The sequence below is a fragment of the Ambystoma mexicanum genome, chromosome 11 (genome assembly GCF_040938575.1).
Source record: "Ambystoma mexicanum isolate Mex_15411 chromosome 11, UKY_AmexF1_1, whole genome shotgun sequence".
NCBI classification, from domain to species: Eukaryota; Metazoa; Chordata; class Amphibia; order Caudata; family Ambystomatidae; genus Ambystoma; species Ambystoma mexicanum.
In genome coordinates, this window is record NC_090934.1 from 214,232,944 (window position 1) to 214,254,486 (window position 21,543).

General features: G+C 53.8%; 1 protein-coding gene across 1 annotated transcript in view; it reads right to left on the minus strand.

Moving 5' to 3' along the window:
- NR0B2 (nuclear receptor subfamily 0 group B member 2) overlaps positions 1 to 8,377 on the minus strand; it is a 29,400-nt gene extending 21,023 nt beyond the window's left edge. The window contains exon 1 of the mRNA XM_069622880.1: positions 7,332 to 8,377. Within this exon, the coding sequence (XP_069478981.1) occupies positions 7,332 to 7,866 (535 nt within the window). The 5' untranslated portion in view covers positions 7,867 to 8,377. The remainder of the gene's footprint in view (positions 1 to 7,331) is intronic.
- Between the last annotated feature and the right edge of the window lie 13,166 nt (positions 8,378 to 21,543).

The window sequence follows — 21,543 nt, forward strand, 5'->3', positions numbered from 1 at the left end:
GACGAGAGGGTGTTCCAAACACATGGAGACAGGAGGTGGAGGGATCAAGCCCTGCCCAGAGGGTGCTCCAAACACATGGAGACAGGAGGTGGAGGGATCAAGCCCTGCCCAGAGGGTGCTCCAAACACATGGAGACAGGAGGTGGAGGGATCAAGCCCTGCCCAGAGGCTGCTCCAAACACATGGAGACAGGAGGTGGAGGGATCCATCCCTGCCCAGGGGGTGCCTTCACCACATGAAGGGCGTAAGGTGGAGGGAACCAGCCCTGCCCTGGGGTGCTCCTAACACACAGAGACAGTAGGTGGAGGTATTCAGCCCTGCCCAGAGGGTGCCTTCACCACATGAAGGGCGTATGGTGGAGGGATCCAGCCCTGACGAGAGGGTGTTCCAAACACATGGAGACAGGAGATGGAGGGATCAAGCCCTGCCCAGAGGGTGCTCCAAACACATGGAGACAGGAGGTGGAGGGATCAAGCCCTGCCCAGAGGGTGCTCCAAACACACGGAGACAGTAGGTGGAGGTATTCAGCCCTGACCAGGGGGTGCCTTCACCACATGAAGGGCGTAAGGTGGAGGGATCCAGCCCTGCCCAGAGGGTGCTCCTACCAAAGGAGAGGCGTACGATGGAGGGACCCAGCCCTGGGGTGCTCCTAACACATGGAGACAGGAGGTGGAGGTATTCAGCCCTGACCAGGGGGTGCCTTCACCACATGAAGGGCGTAAGGTGGAGGGATCCAGCCCTGACGAGAGGGTGTTCCAAACACATGGAGACAGGAGGTGGAGGGATCAAGCCCTGCCCAGAGGGTGCTCCAAACACATGGAGACAGGAGATGGAGGGATCAAGCCCTGCCCAGAGGCTGCTCCAAACACATGGAGACAGGAGGTGGAGGGACCCATCCCTGCCCAGGGGTGCCTTCACCACATGAAGGGCGTAAGGTGGAGGGAACAATCCCTGCCCTGGGGTGCTCCTAACACACAGAGACAGTAGGTGGAGGTATTCAGCCCTGCCCAGAGGGTGCCTTCACCACATGAAGGGCGTATGGTGGAGGGATCCAGCCCTGACGAGAGGGTGCTCCAAACACATGGAGACAGGAGGTGGAGGGATCAAGCCCTGCCCAGAGGGTGCTCCAAACACATGGAGACAGGAGGTGGAGGTATTCAGCCCTGCCCAGGGGGTGCCTTCACCACATGAAGGGCGTAAGGTGGAGGGATCCAGCCCTGCCCAGAGGGTGCTCCTACCAAAGGAGAGGCGTACGATGGAGGGACCCAGCCCTGGGGTGCTCCTAACACATGGAGACAGGAGGTGGAGGTATTCAGCCCTGCCCAGGGGGTGCCTTCACCACATGAAGGGCGTAAGGTGGAGGGATCTAGCCCTGACAAGAGGGTGTTCCAAACACATGGAGACAGGAGGTGGAGGGATCAAGCCCTGCCCAGAGGGTGCTCCAAACACATGGAGACAGGAGGTGGAGGGATCAAGCCCTGCCCAGAGGGTGCTCCAAACACATGGAGACAGGAGGTGGAGGGATCAAGCCCTGCCCAGACGCTGCTCCAAACACATGGAGACAGGAGGTGGAGGGATCCATCCCTGCCCAGGGGGTGCCTCCACCACATGAAGGGCGTAAGGTGGAGGGAACCAGCCCTGCCCTGGGGTGCTCCTAACACACAGAGACAGTAGGTGGAGGTATTCAGCCCTGCCCAGAGGGTGCCTTCACCACATGAAGGGCGTATGGTGGAGGGATCCAGCCCTGACGAGAGGGTGTTCCAAACACATGGAGACAGGAGGTGGAGGGATCAAGCCCTGCCCAGAGGGTGCTCCAAACACATGGAGACAGGCGGTGGAGGGATCAAGCCCTGCCCAGCGGGTGCTCCAAACACACGGAGACAGTAGGTGGAGGTATTCAGCCCTGACCAGGGGGTGCCTTCACCACATGAAGGGCGTAAGGTGGAGGGATCCAGCCCTGCCCAGAGGGTGCTCCTACCAAAGGAGAGGCATACGATGGAGGGACCCATCCCCGGGGTGCTCCTAACACATGGAGACAGGAGGTGGAGGAATTCAGCCCTGCCCAGGGGGTGCCTTCACCACATGAAGGGCGTAAGGTGGAGGGATCCAGCCCTGACGAGAGGGTGTTCCAAACACATGGAGACAGGAGGTGGAGGGATCAAGCCCTGCCCAGAGGGTGCTCCAAACACATGGAGACAGGAGATGGAGGGATCAAGCCCTGCCTAGAGGCTGCTCCAAACACATGGAGACAGGAGGTGGAGGGATCCATCCCTGCCCAGGGGGTGCCTTCACCACATGAAGGGCGTAAGGTGGAGGGAACCAGCCCTGCCCTGGGGTGCTCCTAACACTCAGAGACAGTAGGTGGAGGTATTCAGCCCTGCCCAGGGGGTGCCTTCACCACATGAAGGGCGTATGGTGGAGGGATACAGCCCTGACGAGAGGGTGTTCCAAACACATGGAGACAGGAGGTGGAGGGATCAAGCCTGCCCAGGGGGTGCTCCAAACACATGGAGACAGGAGGTGGAGGGATCAAGCCCTGCCCAGAGGGTGCTCCAAACACATGGAGACAGGAGGTGGAGGGATCAAGCCCTGCCCAGAGGGTGCTCCAAACACATGGAGACAGGAGGTGGAGGGATCAAGCCCTGCCCAAAGGGTGCTCCAAACACACGGAGACAGTAGGTGGAGGTATTCAGCCCTGACCAGGGGGTGCCTTCACCACATGAAGGGCGTAAGGTGGAGGGATCCATTCCTGCCCAGAAGGTGCTCCTACCAAAGGAGAGGCATACGATGGAGGGACCCAGCCCTGGGGTGCTCCTAACACATGGAGACAGGAGGTGGAGGTATTCAGCCCTGCCCAGGGGGTGCCTTCACCACATGAAGGGCGTAAGGTGGAGGGATCCAGCCCTGACGAGAGGGTGTTCCAAACACATGGAGACAGGAGGTGGAGGGATCAAGCCCTGCCCAGAGGGTGCTCCAAACACATGGAGACAGGAGGTGGAGGGATCAAGCCCTGCCCAGAGGCTGCTCCAAACACATGGAGACAGGAGGTGGAGGGATCCATCCCTGCCCAGAGGGTGCCTTCACCACATGAAGGGCGTAAGGTGGAGGGAACCAGCCCTGCCCTGGGGTGCTCCTAACACACAGAGACAGTAGGTGGAGGTATTCAGCCCTGCCCAGAGGGTGCCTTCACCACATGAAGGGCGTATGGTGGAGGGATCCAGCCCTGATGAGAGGGTGTTCCAAACACATGGAGACAGGAGAAGGAGGGATCAAGGCCTGCCCAGAGGGTGCTCCAAACACATGGAGACAGGAGGTGGAGAGATCAAGCCCTGCCCAAAACACATGGAGACAGGAGGTGGAGGGATCAAGCCCTGCCCAGAGGGTGCGCCAAAAACATGGAGACAGGAGGTGGAGGGATCAAGCCCTGCCCAGAGGGTGCTCCAAACACATGGAGACAGGAGGTGGAGGGATCCAGCCCTGCCCAGGGGGTGCCTTCACCACATGAAGGGCGTAAGGTGGAGGGACCCAGCCCTGACCAGAGGGTGCTCCAAACACATGGAGACAGGAGGTGGAGGGATCAAGCCCTGCCCAGAGGGTGCTCCTAACACATGGAAACAGGAGGTGGAGGTATTCAGCCCTGCCCATGGGGTGCCTTCACTACATGAAGGGTGTATGGTGGAGGGATCCAGCCCTGACGAGAGGGTGCTCCTACCACATGAGAGGCGTAAGATGGAGGGGCCCAGCACAGAGGGTGCTCCTACCACATGACAGACATGGGATGGAGGACCCAACCCAGGGGTGCTCCTATCTCATGAGAGACACGAGGTGGAGGGATCCATTCCTGTCTAGGGGTGCTCCTACCACATGAGAGGCGTAAGACGGAGGGACCCAGCCGAGCCCCGTGGGTGCTCCTACCACATGACAGAAATGGGATGGAGGACCCAGCCCAGGGGTGGTCCTACCTCATGAGAGACATGAGGTGGAGGTATCCAGCTCTGTCCAAGAGTGCACCTACCACAAGAGAGACATGAGGTGGAGGAACCCAGCCCTGCCCCCAGGTTGATTTTAACACATTAGAGTCATACAGTGGAGTGATTGAGCCCTGCCCAGGAGGTGCCATCAACACGAGAGCTGTAAGATTGCGGGATCCTGCCCTGCCCAGGGGGTGCTCTCAACACATGAGAGGCGTTAGTTGGAGGGATCCAGCCCCGCCCGCCCAGAGGGTGCTCCTACCACATGAGAGGCCTAAGATAGAGGAATCCCGCCCTGCCCAGGGGATGTTCTTAACACATGAGAGGCATGAGAGCCCTGTACAGGGCTGCTGCTGGCACATGTGACATGAGGTGAAAGGATCCAGCCCTGCCCAGGGGGTGCTCTTAACACATGAGAGGCAGGCGGTGGAGTGATTCATCCCTCCTCAGACGGTGCTCCTACCTCATGTGAGACATGAGGTGGATCGGCCCAGCCCTGCCCAGAAAGTGCTCCCAACAGACGGGAAACGTGAGGTAGAGGGTTCCAGCCCTGCCCAGGGGTTCCCCGTTCCCCTACCACATGCTAGACATGGGATGAACGACCAAGCCCAGCCAAGAGGGTGTTCCTAACAGATGGGAAACATCAAGTGGAGGGATCCAGCCCATGCCCAGGGGTGCTCCTACCTTATGAGAGACATGAGGTGGAGGGATGCATCCCTGTCCAGGGGTGCTCCTCCAACAAGATAGGCATGGGATGGAAGACCCAGCCCAGATGGTGTTCCTAGTAGATGAGAACCGTGAGGTGGAAGGACTCAGCCCTGCCCCGAGGTGCTTCTACCACATGATAGACATGGGATGGACGACCCAGCATAGAGGGTGCTCCTAACAGATGAGAAACATAAGTTGGAGGGTGCCAGCCCCGCCCAGGGGTGCTCCTACCTCACTGGAAACATGAGGTGGAAGGACTCAGCCCTGCCCAGGGGTGCTGCTATTCCATGAGGTGAAAGGATCCAGCCCTGCCCAAGGGGTGCTCTTAACACATGAGAGGCAGGAGGTGGAAGGACTCAGCCCTGCCCAAGGGTGCTGCTACCCCATGAGGTGAAAGGATCCAGCCTGCCCAGGGGGTGCTCTTAACACATGAGAGGCAGGAGGTGGAAGGACTCAGCCCTGCCCACGGGTGCTGCTACCACATGAGAGACATGAGGTGAAAGGATCCAGCCTATCCAGGGGGTGCTCTTACCACATGAGAGGCAGGAGGTAGAAGGACTCAGAACTGCCCAGGGGTACTGCTACCACATGAGGTGAAAGGATCCAGCCCTGCCCAGGGGGTGCTCTTACCACATGAGAGGCAGGAGGTGGAAGGACTCAGCACTGCCCAGGGGTACTGCTACCACATGAGGTGAAAGGATCCATCCCTGCCCAGGGGGTGCTCTTACCACATGAGAGGCAGGAGGTGGAAGGACTCAGCCCTGCACAGGGGTTCTGCTACCACATGAGAGACATGAGGTGAAATGATCCAGCCTATCCAGGGGGTGCTCTTACCACATGAGAGGCAGGAGGTGGAAGGACACAGCCCTGCACAGGGGTTCTGCTACCACATGAGAGACATGAGGTGAAAGGATCCAGCCCTGCCCACGGGGTGCTCTTACCACATGAGAGGCAGGAGGTGGAAGGACACAGCCCTGCACAGGGGTTCTGCTACCACATGAGAGACATGAGGTTAAAGTATCCAGCCTATCCAGGGGGTGCTCTTACCACATGAGAGGCAGGAGGTGGAAGGACACAGCCCTGCACAGGGGTTCTGCTACCACATGAGAGACATGAGGTGAAAGGATCCAGCCTGCCCAGGGGGTGCTCTTACCACATGAGAGGCAGGAGGTGGAAGGACACAGCCCTGCGCAGGGGTTCTGCTACCACATGAGAGACATGGGGTGAAAGGATCCAGCCTATCCAGGGGGTGCTCTTACCACATGTGAGGCAGGAGGTGGAAGGACACAGCCCTGCGCAGGGGTTCTGCTACCACATGAGAGACATGAGGTGAAAGGATCCAGCCCTGCCCAGGGGGTGCTCTTACCACATGAGAGGCAGGAGGTGGAAGGACACAGTCCTGCACAGGGGTTCTGCTACCACATGAGAGACATGAGGTGAAAGGATCCAGCCTATCCAGGGGGTGCTCTTACCACATGAGAGGCAGGAGGTGGAAGGACACAGCCCTGCACAGGGGTTCTGCTACCACATGAGAGACATGAGGTGAAAGGATCCAGCCTATCCAGGGGGTGCTCTTACCACATGAGAGGCAGGAGGTGGAAGGACTCAGCGCTGCCCAGGGGTACTGCTACCACATGAGGTGAAAGGATCCAGCCCTGCCCAGGGGGTGCTCTTACCACATGAGAGGCAGGAGGTGGAAGGACACAGCCCTGCACAGGGGTTCTGCTACCACATGAGAGACATGAGGTTAAAGTATCCAGCCTATCCAGGGGGTGCTCTTACCACATGAGAGGCAGGAGGTGGAAGGACACAGCCCTGCACAGGGGTTCTGCTACCACATGAGAGACATGAGGTGAAAGGATCCAGCCTATCCAGGGGGTGCTCTTACCACATGAGAGGCAGGAGGTGGAAGGACACAGCCCTGCACAGGGGTTCTGCTACCACATGAGAGACATGAGGTGAAAGGATCCAGCCTATCCAGGGGGTGCTCTTACCACATGAGAGGCAGGAGGTGGAAGGACACAGCCCTGCACAGGGGTTCTGCTACCACATGAGAGACATGAGTTGAAAGGATCCAGCCCTGCCCAGGGGGTGCTCTTACCACATGAGAGGCAGGAGGTGGAAGGACACAGCCCTGCACAGGGGTTCTGCTACCACATGAGAGACATGAGGTGAAAGGATCCAGCCTATCCAGGGGGTGCTCTTACCACGTGAGAGGCAGGAGGTGGAAGGACACAGCCCTGCACAGGGGTTCTGCTACCACATGAGAGACATGAGGTGAAAGGATCCAGCCTATCCAGGGGGTGCTCTTACCACATGAGAGGCAGGAGGTGGAAGGACACAGCCCTGCACAGGGGTTCTGCTACCACATGAGAGACATGAGGTGAAAGGATCCAGCCCTGCCCAGGGGGTGCTCTTACCACATGAGAGGCATGAGGTGGAGTGATTCGTCCCAGGCGGTGCTCTTACCATACGAGGTGGAAGTATCCAAACCTGTCCAAGGGGTGACCTTGGCGGACAGGAGGCCAAAAGTTGAAGGACCCAAGCCTCAGTGCACCCATGGGCGCGATTACCCCACATGCTGCATACTTAGTCACCAGGGAACTCTTACTTTCAGAAGCATGTGTGAAAGCATCACAGGCTGGCCCCTTACCTGGGTTGAAGAGGATTGCTCCTTTGAGGTAGGCATACTCTTTGGGGCTGAGGTCCAAGCTCCAGATCTTGCTTAGACAGCTCTGCAGTCGCTGGACTCCGGCCATGGTGGCCTGTGACCTGTCGGGCTCAGGGTTCGGCCCCCTGCCGTCCAGCAGGATCCTCTTCAGCATGCTGGGGGCCCGCGTCTCGGTCACCTCGAAGCCGACCTTCTCCTGCGCCAGGCCTAAGATGAAGAGCGGCGCCCAGCCGGTCTCCAGCAGCAGCAGCTGGTCCTCGCGGGGCAGCAGGCCGAAGGAGGGCACGTTGCGCACAAAGTTCACGGTCTTCACCAGCACCCCGGATGCTTCCTGGCAGGTGCGCGCGGGGTCGCTGAGGCGCACCGTCTTGTGGCCCTCGCATTGGCAGCCATGCTGGGCTTGCTGGTGGTATCTGCCAGTGGCGGTGCCCTTCTGGCTCAGGATGGTGTAGAGGATGACGTTTGGCCTCTCCGCGTCAGCAGAGCCGCAGTGGCAGGACCTGCACTCCACCTCCATGGCACGGCCTGCCTGGCACCCGTGGGAAGCCAGAAATGGAGGGGGGCGGGGCGGGGAGGGCGCGAGTTCCAATGAAGAGAGCGTTGGTTGTGAGTAATATTAGGAGCCCCAGTTAAATAGTCTTGTTTTCGCAATAATATCGGGACTTCTGCCAAGGCTTGCTGGTGGCACAGTGGTCTTTGTAGAACGATGCTGATTTGCCAGTATTGTTTGGGGGTGGTGGGAGGCTATGTGGAAAATGTCTGCTGGTGGTGCGGTGATATCAGGGGTCTCCGTTGATGCTTTGCCTGTAAGATCTGAGCTGTCACAGGACGGATGATAGGAGCCGATGTGGAATGGGTGTGTGTCGAGAGTAGAGTGGGGGAGGAGGAGTGGGGTGCTAACCTACCGGAGTTCCTCGGGCAGTGGCGCGCCAGAGAATCTCCCCGTGCTGTGCATCCGCGGATGTGTTCTGAGCAAGCTGCCAGATGCCATGCGCTATTTATAAGGGCTGGCCCTGGAGAGAGAGTCCTTGACCCCGACACACGCCCGGCTGCTCATTGAAAAACAAGGCAGCTGCGGGCGCGGTGCCAGGAGAGGCTGGCGCAGCGTGGGGGCAGACACGGCCTTTTTGTCAATGGAGTTGCATGTGTGGGTGGGACGGTCTACATGCGGAGGGAGGGAGCCAGCCCTTTATCGCCCTGGTTATCCAAGTGCTATCAGCAAAGCCATTAACACCGGCGGTGCCTTGGTACCAAGGCCTAGTCTGTGTGCAATGAGGCGCGGGAAGGAGAGGGCACAGGTGCGGTGCCTGCTCACTACTGAGTGAGCAACGAGGGGGAGAGAGGAGGGGGCGTGGGTGCTTGGGTGCCAAGGACCAGCGAGTGGACAAGGAGGAACGCGAGAGGGTGGCGGAGGTACCCCAGTAGCAAAGACTAGCGGTAGGGGAGGGAGAGCAGCCCAGCTGCCTAGTTATCAAGGACTAGTGTGTGGGCACCGGCAATGTTAAACATTAGCGGATGGTGCAGTGGCCTGGGTAGCACAGACTGGTCAGTGAGCAATGTGGGTAGTGGGAGAGAGGGTACCACCCCTGCCTGGTCTGTAAAGGACTAGTGAGTTGTCAATGAGGAACATTAGAGGGTGGTGCAGTGGCCTGGGTAGCAAAGACTAGCGAGTGAGCAATGTGGGTAGTGGGGGAGAGGGTAGCACCGCTGCCTGGTTTATCAAGGACTATTGAGTTGACAATGAGGAACATTAGCGGATGGTGCAGTGGCCTGGCTAGCAAAGACTAGTGAGTGAGCAATGGGGCTGACAAGGGCAATGGTAGAGGGACGGAGCCACAGCTGTCTGGGTGTCAAGGACAAGGAATATTGACTTAGCAATAATGAACACACAGGGAGGACGGCCTTGGTGCATGGGTAGCAAGGCCTAGGTAGTGAGCAATGAGGAGAGCATTGGGCACACGCGCCTGACTACCAAGGTCTAGTAAGTGAACAGTAGGGGGAGGGCACAAGTGCGTGGGTATCGAAGAATGGTGAAAAGGCAATGAGGAGGGGAGGTGTGAGGGCTGATGAGCACGGGTGTCGAGGACTAGGGTGAGAGCAATGTGGAGGGGCGAGGGGAAGGCAAACGTGCCTGGCTACCACTTACTGCTGAGCGGGCAATGGGCACATGCACGGATTGACTAGGAGGTGCCTGGGTAAAAAGAACTAATTATTGAGTAATGGGGGTGACGTAAGTGTGTGGGTACCAAGGATCGGTGAGTGAGAAATGAGGGTCAGTGGACTATGACCTAAGTGGCTATTACCGAGGATCAGTGAGTGCAATGTGGGCAGGGAGTGCTGCATAGGTGTATGGGTATGCAGTACCACTGCGAGTCAGCAGTGAGGGACAGGAGTGAAGAGCACAGGTACCTGCGTACCAAAGACTGGTGAGTGAGCAATAATGGTAAGAGAGGGCAGCATAAGGGCCTCGGTATCAAGTACCAGAAAGTGAGCAATGAGGGATAAGAGAGAGGATGGCACTGGAGCCTGGGTACCGAAGCAGAGTGAGTGAGCAATGAGGGGTGCAATTAGGGGTGCACATGGTAGCTGTGACGGAAACAAGCAACCTAAAGTTCAACCTGTGAGATGGAGTACACATGGTTCCCACAGTGGCATTGTTAGGAATTCGATCATCCGCACAGTGGGTGTGTGTTCGCCTGGGTTTTTTAAAATGTTACATTTAATTGAATGATGGTAGATGAACCTCCGGAAAATGTGTGGGGCTAATCTGCACACATTTTCCTATGCTCACAGCATAACATACACATAGACCTGTGTACTGTGGGTGGACACAGCCTACAGGCGCCGTCCCCTCTGTCATATTTAGTTGGGATATGACAACTTAGAGTACATCAAGGCATCTCAGAAGGGGGATGGCAACCTTCCTCTTGCCTGGCCGGCCTAATTAACTAACAAAGGCTCCATGGATCTGCCCTGTCCTTTGTTATGTCTGCTGGTGGCAGCTTCGCATAGAAATCAGAGTTAATTCAAACAGGCCCAAAGAGGGCCTGGTCACAGGACTAACAAAAGAGACAGGAAACCCAAACAACCTTTGATATGCGCTGTGGCAGCCTGAAGCCAGCTCCCGTCCCTCAGTATCAAAGGCAGTGAACTGTCATGTCTGGGACTGCGTGTATTACAGTAGTCATCACCACAGGGAGACTCCATCCAGAAGGTAGGAGTATGTGAGCTGGCAGCGACCGAAAGTCTGGTCTCGCTGCAGATTCAAGGAAGACCTGTCGCTTTAATCAGGAACCACAGACAGCTCTATTAACCAAAGAGACCCTTTGATCCACAACAGACAGGAGGATGGGTGGGACTTAATGTTACATGTTTTCACCCTTTTACCTGTTCTGTTGCAAAGCACTTTGGTTATTACCCCATGCATACAGGAGATTGTTGGTGGGGACCCAGGATTGGTTCATTAAGGTAGGTTTAACCTACACCAATCACTGTGGCCAATTTGGCTTTAAAAGAGGGTCAAGACCCTAATTTGGGGAAATCATCTGAAGAATTTGCAAGGAGTAATAAGAAGAGCTCAGTATTTGAACCTGGCTAAAGGTACAGTCTGCCTTACAGCTACCGCCAGTGAAGGGAGGCCAGAATTTCTAAATAGGGAAGCAAGATCCCTCCCTTAAACATCTCCCAGGGAACAGAGGGAGATCCTGAATCCAGAGTACCCCCAGCAGCTCCAGAACTGGTACCCAGCCAGCACATAGTGTGCCTTGCTACACTCTGCAGCAAGCTTCCTACGTGGGAAGTGTCAGAGAGTCTCTGAACCAAACCACGGACAAGGCAGTTGCCTGCAACACTCTCCTCAGCTTTGGGCCATCCACCTTAAAGGACAACACTAACCCTGTGAAGAAGCTGGGAGGAGTGCATCGACAAGCATCTATCAAAGTCCGCCTTAAAGTACATTTTCGCACCAGTCAAGCCCCTTGAGCTGCAACCGACTGCACTTCTGACTGTTGTTACGCCGCAGTCGCTCACACCGTCTGAGACTCCTCGAACTCAGACCCGCCGACTAGCACTGAGACAATTCCTGACCCCGAACCACCGTGTAGTTCAGCCTGCAGCTGTCCGTCCAGCCTCACTCACCAAACTGCCTGCTGCCTGATACCCGCAGCTGTCTCCCATGTTAAAATCTGTCGCAGAAGCTGCAAAACGCCCTGAAACCGACTCTACCCTGTCGAGCACCAAGAAATTCTACAAGCACAAGGTACATTGTGGTTGTATTTTGTAATGTGCTAGAACTGTCTGTTGTGATAGTAATGAAGTAGATATTTTTATACAACCTTGACTGGACAGTCTCTTTTATCATTGGGCAATAATTGTATTTTCGCTGTGTTGCACCTAACCAATGATCCACGACCTTGCGGAGATAAGCCTGCTGTTCCGTCCATGTTACCAAAATTGGACAAGGAGGTTATCCTTTGCTTGTGTTGCTAATCTGTTCAGATTCCTTCTGGTGTACTAAAGGTGTGAGGCTAATTGATGGTTTAGAAACCAATATTCATCCCTGGACCACTGGTGCCCCAGAAGTTGATTCGTCACATGCATACACACACGAGACAGGCCCGTCACATACACACCGTAAAGACACAACATCTGCACATACAAACTCACTAAAAAGTCATGGTACGGAAATGACTTTCTATTGATGAAGAAACCGCACGAACACACACATGATAACAGATAATCATGGGCGCCCACACATACTGGTACATGCGATTCATACAGTTCATAGCCACACATGGTATAAGCACACAGACACAATTCAGACACAGAACACACACACGCTGTACAGATACACAGCAGAACATTTCCCAAAAACTGGCAGCCACGGTGCAAACACAGAGCGTGCCCTGTGTACGAGGCTGTCCTTGGAATGGAAGCTGGAAGTCTCTTATCTGCCTCTGTTAGGTTAAGCCTGTTGACAACGGGCTGCTGTTCTAGATAAGGGCCACCGACTGCGGCGACATCACCCTGGGAAGGGGAAGCAAAGGGCGCGCCGGTGCTCATGTGGCAGGGGAGATTTTCCAGGCAAGGGAGGAGCAGCGCCACCAGGGCCCTTAGAGCGGGTGAAGCGCCACTGTGCCCACGGAGAAGAAGACATGCCCATTGGAAGGGAGAAGAGAAAGCCCAGGCTCTGTGGCTATGGGACGGGTGAGGCCCTCCAGGTGAGGGAGCGAAAGCCCAGGACACCCCCAATGCCTTTTGGGACTGGTGGGTCCCAGCGGAAGTGGGTGAAGTAAAGGTCTCTACTGTGGCCATGAGGGGCGGATGAGATCCACATGGGGTGTGCAAAGGCCAGGCACAACCGTGCCCAAGGGGCAGGCGAGATCCCCCTAGCTCAGGGCAGAGCCTAGCGAATGATGGTGCCCAAGGGGAAAGTGTTCATGGGGAAGGTGGCATGAGCCTGGAAAGTGGTAAAGCAGAGGGGACCTCAGGAGCTATGAGGCAGATGGAATACCCCTGACAGAGAATCAATGGCTCCATTGTACGAGACAAGTGCCCATGCAATACGTAAGATCACGCAGGGGCGGTGGAGTGAAAGGGCACCACAGTGACCAGGAGATATGTGAGATCAATCAAGGGTGTGGGAGTAAATGGGCACCACAGTGACCAGGAGATATGTGAGATCAATCAAGGGTATGGGAGTAAAAGGGTACCACAGTGACCAGGAGATATGTGAGTTCAATCAAGGGTGTGGGAGCAAAAGGGCCCCACAGTGACCAGGAGATACGTAAGATCACGCAGGGGTGGTGGAGTAAAAGGGCACCACAGTGACCAGGAGATATGTGAGATCAATCAAGGGTGTGGGAGTAAAAGGGCACCACAGTGACCAGGAGATATGTGAGATCAATCAAGGGTGTGGGAGTAAAAGGGCACCACAGTGACCAGGAGATATGTGAGATCAATCAAGGGCGGTGGAGTAAAAGGTCACCACAGTGACCAGAAGATATTTGAGATCAATCAAGGGTGTGGGAGTAAAAGGGCACCAGAGTGACCAGGAGATATGTGAGATCAATCAAGGGTGTGGGAGTAAAAGGGCACCACAGTGACCAGGAGATATGTGAGATCAATCAAGGGTGTGGGAGTAAAAGGGCACCACAGACCAGGAGATATGTGAGATCAATCAAGGATGTGGGAGTAAAAGGGCACCACAGTGACCAGGAGATACATAAGATCACGCAGGGGCGGTGGAGTAAAAGGGCACCACAGTGACCAGGAGATATGTGAGATCAATCAAGTGTGGCAGTAAAAGGGCACCACAGTGCCCATGGGACATCTGAGATCGCCCTGGGGTGTGGGAGTAAAAGTGCACCACAGTGACCAGGAGACATGTGAGATCAATCAAGGGTTTGGGAGTAAAAGGGCACCACAGTGACCAGGAGATATGTGAGATCAATCAAGGGTGTGGGAGTAAAAGGGCACCACAGTGACCAGGAGACATGTGAGATCAATCAAGGGTGTGAGAGTAAAAGGGCACCACAGTGACCAGGAGACATGTGAGATCAATCAAGGGTGTGGGAGTAAAAGGGCACCACAGTGACCAGGAGATATGTGAGATCAATCAAGGGTCTGGGAGTAAAAGGGCACCACAGTGACCAGGAGATATGTGAGATCAATCAAGGGTGTGGGAGTAAAAGGGCACCACAGTGACCAGGAGATATGTGAGATCAATCAAGGGTGTGGGAGTAAAAGGGCACCACAGTGACCAGGAGATATGTGAGATCAATCAAGGGTGTGTAAGTAAAAGGGCACCACAGTACCCATGGGACATCTGAGATCTCCCTAGGGTGTGGGAGTAAAAGGGCACCACAGTGCCCATGGGACATCTGAGATCGCACTGGGGTGTGGGAGTAAAAGGGCACCACAGTACCCATGGGACATCTGAGATCGCCCTGGGGTGTGGGAGTAAATGGGCACCACAGTGACCAGGAGATATGTGAGATCAATCAAGGGTGTGGGAGTAAAAGGGCACCACAGTGCCCATGGGACATCTGAGATCGCACTGGGGTGTGGGAGTAAAAGGGCACCACAGTACCCATGGGAATTCTGCGATCGCCCTGGGGTGTGGGAGTAAAAGGGCACCACAGTGACCAGGAGATATGTGAGATCAATCAAGGGTGTGGGAGTAAAAGGGCACCACAGTACCCATGGGACATCTGAGATCGCCCTGGGGTGTGGGAGTAAAAGGGCACCACAGAACCTACGGGACATCTGAGATCGCCCTGGGGTGTGGGAGTAAAAGGGCACCACAGTGCCCATGGGACATCTGAGATCGCCCTGGGGTGTGGGAGTACAAGGGCACCACAGTACCCATGGGACATCTGAGATCGCCCTGGGGTGTGGGAGTAAAAGGGCACCACAGTGACCAGGAGATATGTGAGATCAATCAAGGGTGTGTGAGTAAAAGGGCACCACAGTACCCATGGGACATCTGAGATCGCCCTGGGGTGTGGGAGTAAAAGGGCACCACAGTGCCTATGGGACATCTGAGATCGCCCTGGGGTGTGTGAGTAAAAGGGCACAACAGTGCCCATGGGACATCTGAGATCGCCCTGGGGTGTGGGAGTAAAAGGGCACCACAGTACCCATGGGACATCTGAGATCGCCCTGGTGTGTGGGAGTAAAAGGCCACCACAGTACCCATGGGACATCTGAGATCACCCTGGGGTGTGGGAGTAAAATGGCACCTCAGTGACCAGGAGATATGTGAGATCAATCAAGGGTGTGGGAGTAAAAGGGCACCACAGTGCCCATGGGACATCTGAGATCGCACTGGGGTATGGGAGTAAAAGGGCACCACAGTACCCATGGGAATTCTGAGATCGCCGTGGGGTGTGGGAGTAAAAGGGCACCACAGTGCCCATGGGACATATGAGATCACCTTTGGGCGTGGGAGTACAAAGGCACCACCGCCCCCATGAGGCAGGCGAGATCCTCCTGGGGTAGGGAAAGCAGAAGGCTCTCAGGACCCTCAGGCAGGGGAGATCCCCCTGGAAAGAAGAATGCAAATAGCAACCGTGCCCATGGGGCAGATAAAATTACTCTCAGGTGGTGGATGGAATCCAGGGCCTATGGTGCAAGTGACCCCTCAGATGGGAAAAACCAGGGCACCCCAGAGCTTATCAGGCAGGTGAAATCTCCAAGTGGCAAGGAAAGCCCAAGACACGCCAACACCCATGGGGGAATAAAGATCACCTTGTGGTGGGCAAAGACCAGGTGGTCGAAGGAAGTCCATGGCACCCAATGGGGCAGTAACCGTTTCCCCTTGAGTGGGACATTGGGGAGCTAGGGGAAATTCATCTTCAGAGCCATTAAAGAGTGCAACCACGTTCCACGGGGCAGGTAAGATGAAAGGTATCCTGCGGCCTAATGGACGGGTAAGATCAAAGGTATCTCGCTGCCTAGTGGGCAGGTGAGATCAAAGGTATCCCGTTTGACCTCAACTCCTGTGCACCCACGCAGCAGAGTAAATTGCCTGGGTTAGGGGAAACAAAATACACAGACCAGGATTATAAATGAGTACCATTTCGCAGCTCTTCATTCATTCACTGATAAATTCACAGATAACGCTTTTCACCCAATGTGTTCAAAAAAACATTTCCTGAACATTCAAATAGTATTCCATTTGTTTATGTCAAACATTCGCACTTTTTTTTAAAACACTTTATATATTTTGCAAATCAGTCAATTCAAACAGTGAATACATGCAATAATGCAATACAGGGTTTAATATACACCCCTGAATTGACACATCGACAGACCCATACATATAATCAGTTCCAAATGATCAATTTTGTAAAACAATAAATGTGACCTAATGCAGTCTTCATCAAAAATATATTCACCTACAGACTCCTCATAAAATACAAAATGATAACACAACACAGAAACACAAACAGGACAAGACACACAACACGATCCCCCCAAAATTAAATAAATAAACTCAAACGTCATCCACTCTATCATTTTCAACTATGAATGGACTTAATAGTGCATCCCTTTAATCAGAAATCCTCTCTGCAGTTTTAACCACACGGAATGCAAACTCTCATTCACCATACAAACTATTAAAGGGCGACCAGAAATCCATAAAAACATTTTCTTGATTTCTTTTCCGAAACGAAACCTCCTCAAAGCCATATAGTACCTGTACATCACCCAGCCGGTTCTCCACCTGTGGTTTTTTCCAACATTCGCACATTTAACACTACAATTCCTCCTGAATTGCTTATGCTCAGTGCACTACATTAACAATTCAACGATTCAATCCTCAATGATCTCCTAATGCAGTTTTCAGGGCCTCTCCTCTGGCAGTGCTGTCTAACCCCACGGATTCGAGGGAGTGTATTATCCTTCTTTTGAGGGTGCAGCCACTAGCCATGCCCACTGGTCGAAGTTCGCTGAAATGTGGACCTCGTCCTGAAGTTCGCATGGCCTAAGATATGCCCGCCGCAGCTGTGCTAGGTCTTGTGCCCCGGAAGGCTTTCTATCCTAAGGCATGCCAGGGGCACTGTCCATTCGTTCTCGGTCAGGAGAGGCTGGGCAGGAAGCTGCTGGGTTGCCTATTGCCACACACGCTCAACTCTGCTGCTGCTGAGATTGACTAAATACATATATGTTTCGGTTTTCACATGCAGAATTGTGTTCCAATTCTGCTAAAATCGCTAATCCAAATACTATTTACTTTTAAATATACATATCCATTCACTCATTTTAAATCGATTGACCTAGCAACTAATATATAATAATTACACGTCTCACTAATGCCAGATCAGCCGAAGCTGCCTTCTCTCCATCAAACAAGACCAACAATAGTCAGCATTTAAAATAATGCACAAAACGTTTTTAAAAGTCCTCTTAAGTACCCCGTTGCTTCACATCTACCTAGGACGTGCTTTAAGGTCTACACTTCAGTTGAAACTAGGAGCAATCGACAGAATCAGTTATTTTTGGCTATGCCTCGATGCGGACTGCACCGTTCAAGCATCCCAAGCATATTGAAGCGAAACCTCATGTATATGTATCTAGAATTCTTGTCTGGAAATACAAATTTAATTTAATATAAACAGATACTTAGGCAAACATTATCAGGATAATTCATGGAATTAATGTGCGCTGAAAAGGGGGGCGCAAGTGTGAAAATCGCAGCGCACACGTGCGAAAGCCGTGCACGCAGCCGTTTGTCGATTCATGGAAGGCACTGCGCATGGCTTACCTGAGATCTGTGCTGAATCCGTGTGTGGCGCACACGTCATTGCGACATCTCGAAGGCTGTGCGCGAGACGGCCAGTGAAGGCGCACACAGGGCAGCGCACACACCTAAAAAGGGGGCGGAACACGCAGAATGGGGAACAACACGTGAAAATGGGGGCGTTACGGGGAAGTACCACTGCTAAATCGTCGCAACGCCCACACGCGCACTAACAACACGTATTCATGGAATCGAACAGGGGAAACCTGCGCGCCCAAAAGACGCGCTAATCTGGAAACACGTACGCCAGGTGGAAGCATGCGTAAGCGGCCCCGCGCAGCATAAAAGTGCACGCAAACAACAAACAAGCTCATACGCTACGATGAATATACCGTTCCTCGCAGCAGTGGTCATGGGACACCGCAGGAGGAGGAGGATAGCCAGGCCCTGCATTTTCTTACCAGGACCAGCCTTTTTGGGATTCCTGATGACCAGGTCTATGGCAGGTACAGGTTTTCACCCCAGATCATCCTAGAACTGGTTGCTGAGTGGGAAGATGACCTCACAGCACCCACCCTGTGCTCCCAAGCACTGAGCCCCTTGGAAAAGGTGCTCAATGTACTGCATTTCTTGGCTACTGGGTCATTTCAGCGGACAAGTGCCATAGTTGGGGGCGTCTTGCAGGCCACGCAGTCACGTTGCCTACACCAGGTGTTGGCGATCATGACTGCAGGCCCTTCAGTCCGCAGGCACATATACATGCCCAGAACACCCGCAGAAAGGCAGGCCATGGTCCAGGACTTTTACGGGGTGACACACTTCCCTAAAGTGCTAGGTGCCATTAATTGCCCCCATGTGGCTTTACGTCCTGCTAGGGCCACTGGGCACATCTATTGAAACCGCAAGCACTGGCATTCCATCAACATGCAGGTTGTATGTGATGGCAAGGGTATCATCACCTCTGTATATCTGTGATCGAAGTGTACGAAAAGAAGTAGTGGTACTATATTCCCTGCTGGCCTACCCCAGCTCCGCACAAACCCCATCATCACGTCCCCTCCCACACACAATACACACCACCAAACACTTGCACCTGCTGTTTAAGGGAACGTTCAGTGCAGTGCACTGAAAGGGCAAGTTTCAACTTCTTCCGACACTTATTTTAAAACGAAACCAATCCAGAACGGTTTCTTTCTAAAATAAAAGTATAGGAGCTGTAAAAGGTCATTAAAAAAAGTAGAGGAGCCCCGCTCCCGACCGCTCCCGCTCACTTCAACCACTGCTGTATATGCAAACTATCCAGGGTCCAGTCATGTCACTCCTAAACCGGGACCCGGAAGCTGGGAGGAATGGCAACACATGGCTCATTGGTGAGTAGAAATGCCTCTGCACATGCATGCATGTCAGACACTGACAAATGGCAAAACCAACTAATGATAACTATTATCACCTCCCCAGGGGACAGTGCCTACCCTCTGAGCACCTACATGATGACGCCAATACGGAACCCCACCACACCACCCGAGGTAAGATCCAACGCAGCCCATATTGCAACCCGGGGCATAGTGGAGCGCACATTCGGAGTGCAGAAGTCACGTTTCCGCTCCCTTGACCGCTCTGGTGGCCAGCTGCTATATGCACCCCCAGTAGTTGGCAGGATCATAGTGGCAGCATGTGTCCTGCACAACGTTGCAAACTGGTGGGGCGTGCCGGTGGACATGGTGGTGCCCCCACATCCCCAACCTCATGCACGCCCGCTACGCATGGGAGTGGAAAGGGCACGTGGTCAGGCAGCCCGTACCCTGCTTGTGGCAACTTTTTTCACCTAAAATCCCACCCCTGCGGAGTGCACACAGGCATGGCACATACCAGCTGACAATTGATGATGACAAAAGGGACAGTCAGCTGTCACAACCATACCACCCTGAGATTGATTTCCTGGAAGTGCTACATTGTGTGCATCCCTAGCTACTTAAACAGACCCAATGCTGTGTCAGTAAAAGACACACATTCATGCTGTATGAAGGACTACCCCCTTGCAAAACAGCACAGCCAAATACTGGTATGTCACCCAACCACTCCCAAACCCCATCTCAGCCGCCCAAGACACCATCGCATGGCATGCAATGTCAAAGCAACCAAATGAATGCACACCACAGGACACAAGTGTCACAAAGTGCACCGTCACTAATGGAAACATGCCACAGACAATTCCCTCTCACCTATGAAAAAGAAACAGCACACATGAACAAATACTTACCAGCAAGAGAAAACATGAATACAGGACCCAACAGTGGCAACCTATGACAGTAATCAATCACAATAGTGCAAGTGTCAAAACCTGAGAAAGGCAGCACATCGACCCCTTCCATCTCCAGTGTGTTGCTGGTAGGTAAATGTGGCAGGGTACTGCATACAACATGAACTGCATCTGCAATGGAGACAGGCATGTTAAGACATGGAGAAGCCACATGCAAAGATGCATAATGGGCAATATGGAATACAATATACAAATCAACCATGCAGTAGAGAAATCATCAGCAATCCCCACTAGGGGTGTATACACAGTTTGGACTAGAGACTGGCCACACAACTGATGGAAGCCCAATGCCTCTGTGAAAGCTACTGTCACACGGTGACACCCTTGCGAGCCCATGGAAAGGGAAAGCAGGAGTGGCATATGCGTCTGGACCCCAAACTTCAAACACAAACACTAGACAAGTCTGCATGGGCTGTGGAACACACAGTGGATGACATGGATACTCAGCTGGTAGTAAATCACTACTGTCCCCCATCCATGTGAGACGCACATCATCAAATAGAACATGCAAAAGAGTGTGACAAAACACACATGTGACACACGCTGCAACAACGCCAGTGTGTTCAAATACAGTGATGAGAGGCACATGGATACAACAATTGTAGGTCACTTGGACATGACACAAGTCAATTGTCATGTTGAACATTCTAACAGGGCTCAGAAGCGATCGGGTGCAGTGCATGTGTAGGTGCACAGCAGTCAATCAGCCTGATTGTTTAAATCATTTGCATAAAAAGTGAACATATGTGGGGCTTCGTGGGGGAACATCCCTGTCTGAAGTATGGTGATTTTGGGGCAGAACGGCACACAAATGTGCGTTTATCATGCAAATGATTCCATCAATCAGGCAGAATGAAGAGAAAAACTGTATTAAGAATGTTGTGGCATGATGCCAGTTCAAGGACAAGTGCATTCATAATGTGCAAAGTGTTTTCAGTGGTCAGTAGGGATACTGTGAAACCGCAAACCCATGGGTGGGGGATGGCTTGGAGGCACTACATGGGTCACATATGGCAGTCATGATTACACAGCCTGACCTGGCACTCAAACAGAAAACATCACCCAAGCAACATACACATCGTCTGGACACACACGCATGGGCACTCACCGGACATTGTCTCAAGATCTGGGAGGTCTCCCACGCCTTGGATCTGATCCTCTGCGATGAACCCTCCAGCGATTGCCTCTTGTTCTGTGAGTTCATCCTCCTCTGGTGGAGACCCACTGCCAGTCACCAGAGTAAAGGCGTATTTGGAAGCCAGCTTGTTTTTTGCTCGGCGTTTGAGGTCATTCCAACTCTTTGAGCAATCATCAGCTGTGCACTTCTCAAATCCAAGGGAACTAATCTGGTCTGCGATGCACTGCCAGTGGGCCCTACGCTGAGCAGTCGTAGTCTTGCACCCTGCATCACCAGCATGTTGTGGCCATGTGCCGACACGTAGCCCACAAGTGTGTCTAGTTGCACATCATTGAAACTCTGCTCCCTTGACGTGCCGGAGGGGCGAACCGTGTCTGGGGTCCCAGCCTGTTCCGCAAGAGCACGCTTCTTCCTCTTGAGAGGTGGTGCGGACCCTGAGTGGTTTACGCCGCTCTGGTCTGTAGGGGCTGAAGCGCAGGTAGACTGGCCA